This window comes from Oratosquilla oratoria, chromosome 8 (genome assembly GCF_046742065.1).
Source record: "Oratosquilla oratoria isolate Oo_2021 chromosome 8, ASM4674206v1, whole genome shotgun sequence".
NCBI classification, from domain to species: Eukaryota; Metazoa; Arthropoda; class Malacostraca; order Stomatopoda; family Squillidae; genus Oratosquilla; species Oratosquilla oratoria.
Window position 1 is genome coordinate 64,973,174 of NC_134784.1, and position 5,000 is coordinate 64,978,173.

At 39.5% G+C, this 5,000-nt stretch overlaps 1 protein-coding gene across 1 annotated transcript in view; it reads left to right on the plus strand.

Moving 5' to 3' along the window:
- The first annotated feature begins 46 nt into the window (after positions 1 to 46).
- LOC143027416 (G-protein coupled receptor GRL101-like) overlaps positions 47 to 5,000 on the plus strand; it is a 184,952-nt gene continuing 179,998 nt past the window's right edge. The window contains exons 1-3 of the mRNA XM_076188701.1: positions 47 to 64; positions 202 to 335; positions 1,383 to 1,496. Coding sequence (XP_076044816.1) covers positions 47 to 64; positions 202 to 335; positions 1,383 to 1,496 — 266 coding nt within the window. The remainder of the gene's footprint in view (positions 65 to 201; positions 336 to 1,382; positions 1,497 to 5,000) is intronic.

Sequence of the window (5,000 nt, forward strand, 5' to 3'; positions counted from 1 at the left end):
GGGCTTTGTGAGTGCTTTTGCCGGTTTTATCTTTTGTTGAACCAATATGAGGGCTTCAGATAGTGTACGTGATGTGTGTTTTACATTTATAGCATCTGTATAATGTTGCAAGGTGAGGGAATATTGAATCCTTTAAATGTCTAGCGTACACACTCGCGCGCGAACGCATTTGGTGCAGGATGAAACGTCCGACGTCTTTAGAGAACTCCCAAGGGACCCATCATTGTTGTCGGACCTGACAGTGGTCAGAGGGTTCAGGCGCTTCTGACCTCACCCAAGCACCTGGGCCAGTCGACCGAGACATCTGCGTCCAACACTCAAACTGCAAGATCAGCGTACGTCAAAACTTAGTTTCTTTGTCAGCATGTGTCAAAACTTAATTTCTTTGTCAGCATGTGTCAAAACTTAATTTCTTTACGCACTCCCTTCGTAAATATAAACCCATGAATACTGAGTGTCCGGATTCAGTCTATGTATTGTATATTGTAGAAATATCGGTAGGAGAAACAAATTATTATAGTTAAGCGTAGTGGCAACAGCCACTTTATGTCTGTAAATATATTTTGGCAACCCCCCGAGTTCTGCTCGGGGGTGTTCCGAGATTGTATAGGACTCGAGACGAAGGCATTAAAGCCAACGGACCATCACCTTGATTTGCCTCACCAAACTCAATATAGACCACAAACAACAAATCTACATGCTGGGCTTGAACACGCTGCGTGCACACGCGCGTGCGTATACTAGACACATAAAGGGTTGAATAATCCCTTCAATTATCCTACAGCAGTGGTGTCCTGGATTATTTCTTTGTAGCCTTGTAAGAAAACAGTTGGGGCGCTATTATTCTTCGCAATGATAAAATTGAAATCTTGTGAATGAGTTGAACATTTACTCCTGCTTTTTAAAGTCCTGACAATTATGGCGAAGGTAATACTTCAATACACACACACACACACACACACACACACACACACACACACACACACACACACACACACACACACACACACACACACACACACACACACACACACACACACACACACACACACACACACACACACACACACACACACACACACACACACACACACACACACACACACACACACACACACACACACACACACACACACACACACACACACACACACACACACACACACACACACACATATATATATATATATATATTAAAACTTACACATATGCATATATACATATATACCACTTTGCAGACACGTTCTTATATAAACGAAAATGAATCTTCGATTTGCACAGCAGTAATATTGGACATCCAGTCCAGCAGTGTGTGAACGAGGGCAGTCGAGTCTTTCTAGACTGAAATAGATTCCTTGCGGCCTCGCATTCGCTTGAAGCAGGGACCTTCGGCCACTTCAGCAAATCCCAAGAACAAAGGGCAAAGGACTTCCTAGAGGGCAAAGTATGGAAAGCATTTGCCCCAGTCGTGCCACACTTGTAGTATACGGGTCAAGGTTAGGTGAGGTCAGCTTTAGGTTAGGTTAGGTTAGGTTAGGTTAGGTTAGGTTAGGTTAGGTTAGGTTAGGTTAGGTTAGGTTAGGTTAGGTTAGGTTAGGTTAGGTTAGGTTAGGATAGGTTAGGTTAGGTTAGGTTAGGTTAGGTTAGGATATGTTAGGATAGGTTAGGATAGGTTAGGGTAGGTTAAGTTAGGTTAGGTTATGTTAGGTTAGGTTAGGCTAGTTTAGGTTAGGTTAGGTTAGGTTAGGTTAGGCTAGGTTTAGTTAGGTTAGGTTAGACTTGGTTAGGTTAGGGTAGTTTAGGTTAGGTTAGGTTAGGTTAGGTTAGGTTATGTTAGGTTAGGTTAGGTTAGGTTAGGGTAGGTTAGGTTAGATTAGGTTAGGTTAGGTTAGGTTAAGTTAGTTTAGATTAGGTTAGGTTAGGTTAGGTTAGGTTAGGTTAGGTTAGGTTAGGTTAGGTTAGGTTAGGCTAGTTTAGGTTATGTTAGCCGAGGCTGGATTAGGTTAGGTTAGATTAGGTTAGGTTAGGTTAGGTTAGGTTAGGTTATGTTAGGTTAGGTTAAGTTAGGTTAGGTTAGGTTAGGTTAGGTTAGGTTAGGTTAGGTTAGGTTAGGTTAGGTTAGGTAAGGTAGTATTAGGGGAAGTTTCAGTCACTATTGGTCATTTGGTATCGACTTAGATAAAGAAGAATGTAATAAAATGTAACACGCAACAGTTTATTCAAAATCGATATTTTAATGTTTTAGGCATTTTAAAGTTATCCAACGGTATTACAGGTAACAAATTTGTCTTTTTTTCCATAAATAATAATTCAATCACTTGTTCTTTCTTTGACCATGCTGTTTAGAGCCACATGTGCTTAATTACAGTCGTTTGAGGCGCATTACAATACTACTGTTTTCTTCAGGTACAAATTGACCCATCATGATTTAATTAAAGTTTATTATATACACTTATACTTTCAACACCTGTTATTTGATAACACCCCCCCTCCGACAACCTTGAACTAAAGAGAATCTTTAAATGTTAGCCAAAATGAGTTTCTGTAGCTTCAGCCACGTTTACACCCAACACCTGAAAGGGTAATCCCTACCGGCTAGCTGGCTTCGCTTCGACCATTTTTCTCCGTTCCTCCACATATTGATATATTCCCTCTTCTTCCACCAATTACAGATCTTCTTCTCTTCTTTCCAGCGCTTCTACTACACCGCCGATACATCTCTTTCTGGGTCTATCTCTGGGTCTTCTTGTGTTGGGCTTCCATGCCAGTGCTTGTCATCGCAGTCTCTCGTGGTCCATTCACACTACATGTCCGGACCGCCTATGTCTGCTTGTTTGACTTCTATAACATCTGTTATTCCAAGTTCCTCCCTTATTTATGTATTTCCGATTCTGTTCTCCTGTTATACTTCTTGGCGCCTTCATCTCCACTGCTCCTAGTATTCATTTTGCTTTTGCTGTTAAGCGGGCCCTACATGATCAATATTATTGCGCAATATTCCGTATTGTGCAATATTATTGAAGGTGTAGGGATGGTTAGTGATGTTTGGGACAGGAGATAGTGATCCTTGAAACCCCTTAGACATCCCAAATGGCAGAAGGCGTCTGCCCAGTGGTCAATAATACAGTACAATAAGGAATATTGCGCAATAATATTGATCATGTAGGGCCCGCTTTAGTGACCGTAATTTTGATCCATATACTAGAAATGGTCTGGATATTGTACTGTAGATAGTGATTTTACATTCAACCGGTATATTTTTGTCCTTTATTAATAGGTATAGTGCACCGAGGTTTTGGTTAAATTTGTTGATTCTGTTAATAGTTTCAATCTTTTGTCTGTTCTCCTCATCCATCTTGACTCCCCAAGTACTTATAATTAATGACCTGTCTAAGCATTTCATTTCCAATATTCATATTTATTTTTTTTATCTTCCCTACTGATGTCCATTACTTCTGTTTTAGTGACATTAATTTTCATCCCCTTTTTCAGTCATCACTGAAATCCAGACATCTACTGATTCTTTCAGTTCACTTTCAGTGCTGCTACATATCATTGGAATATCTTCCGCGTAAGCGAAAGAATGTTTTCATCGATTCCTTTCATACACCTATCCATAAATATTCTGAGCAACAGTGGTGATGTAGCCTCTCTTTGTCTTGAGTGCAAACTAATCTATATCTTGATCTCTAAGCTCAACATTATTCTCACATTTATCATATAGGCTTTTTATTGCTCCGATTAAGTTTATGGAGAGTCCATATTCACTATGCTGAAGTGCATCCCATAATTTCCTTCTTGGTACACGATCGAAAGCTTATTCCATATCAATAAATAATGCGTTTTTTCTCCAAATCCTATTCCCAGCTCTTTTCTAGAATTATCTTTACTGTGAAAATTATATCTATTGTGCCTCTACCAGGCCTAATTCCATATTGCCACTGCCAATATCTCCTCTACAACACATCTTAACCTTTTTTCTAATATTCTTTCACAAAAGGTTTCCATGTGCGACAACAGCGATATACCTCTGTAGTTAGAGCACGTTGCCCTGTCTCCTTTTCTATATATGGGGCAAACTATTGCCTTTCTCCAATCATCAAGTATTTCACCCTGTCTCCATCCTGCATTGACCACCATCGTCACTCCCCCAACTCCCACTTTTTCTGTTGCTTTAAAAAATTCAACTGGTATTTCGTCTTCTCCAAGGGCTTTGCCATTTCTATCTTCTTAATTCCACTTACGCTTTTGTGATTTCAGTAACAAAATGTATTTCCACCCCAATAACAGCTTGTGCCTCCTCACTTGTGCTTAGTAATTCTTGGAAATAATGTCGCCATCTCTCTTTCATATCATTTGAGTCTGTTCGTATAATTTTACCTGTTCCATCTTTAACTGCGTCTTCTGTTTCATTTTCACAATTTCTGTAGTTCGTTCCCTCCAGGTCCGATTGCAAGTCTTCTCTAATCCTCCTCCATACTTCATCTTTTGCTCTTTTTAACACTCTTTCCTGGCTCTTATATATTATTCTCTCTTCAATCCTTCTCCTATTTATCTGATTTCGAAAAACCTTCATTTTCACGTTCACTGCGTTTTTCACTTCCTCTCCCCACCAGGGTGTTCTTTTCATTTTTTATCTTTTCCCGTGTAATTCACTACCTCCTCCGACACTTCCATCATCTCATTGTTAAACAGGTTCCATTCCTCATTTATGTCTTGAACATCTTCATTTATACTGATGACTCGTTCCCCGCTCATTTTCCTTTTAAGTTCGCTTCTCTTTCCTTCACATGTTAGATTTTCTAACACATATCACTACCTTCGACTTCCTGATACAGGTTTTTGTCTTTCCGCGCATATTGATAATTACCAGTGTAATCAGAGTCCGGTGAGACGAAAGAAAGGCCTTTGACATCTATGAATATCTTTTTGTTATTGGTCAATACAAAGCGTATTAATTTTTTATCACTATAATTCTGAAGGTTTTTTTTTCATCTATA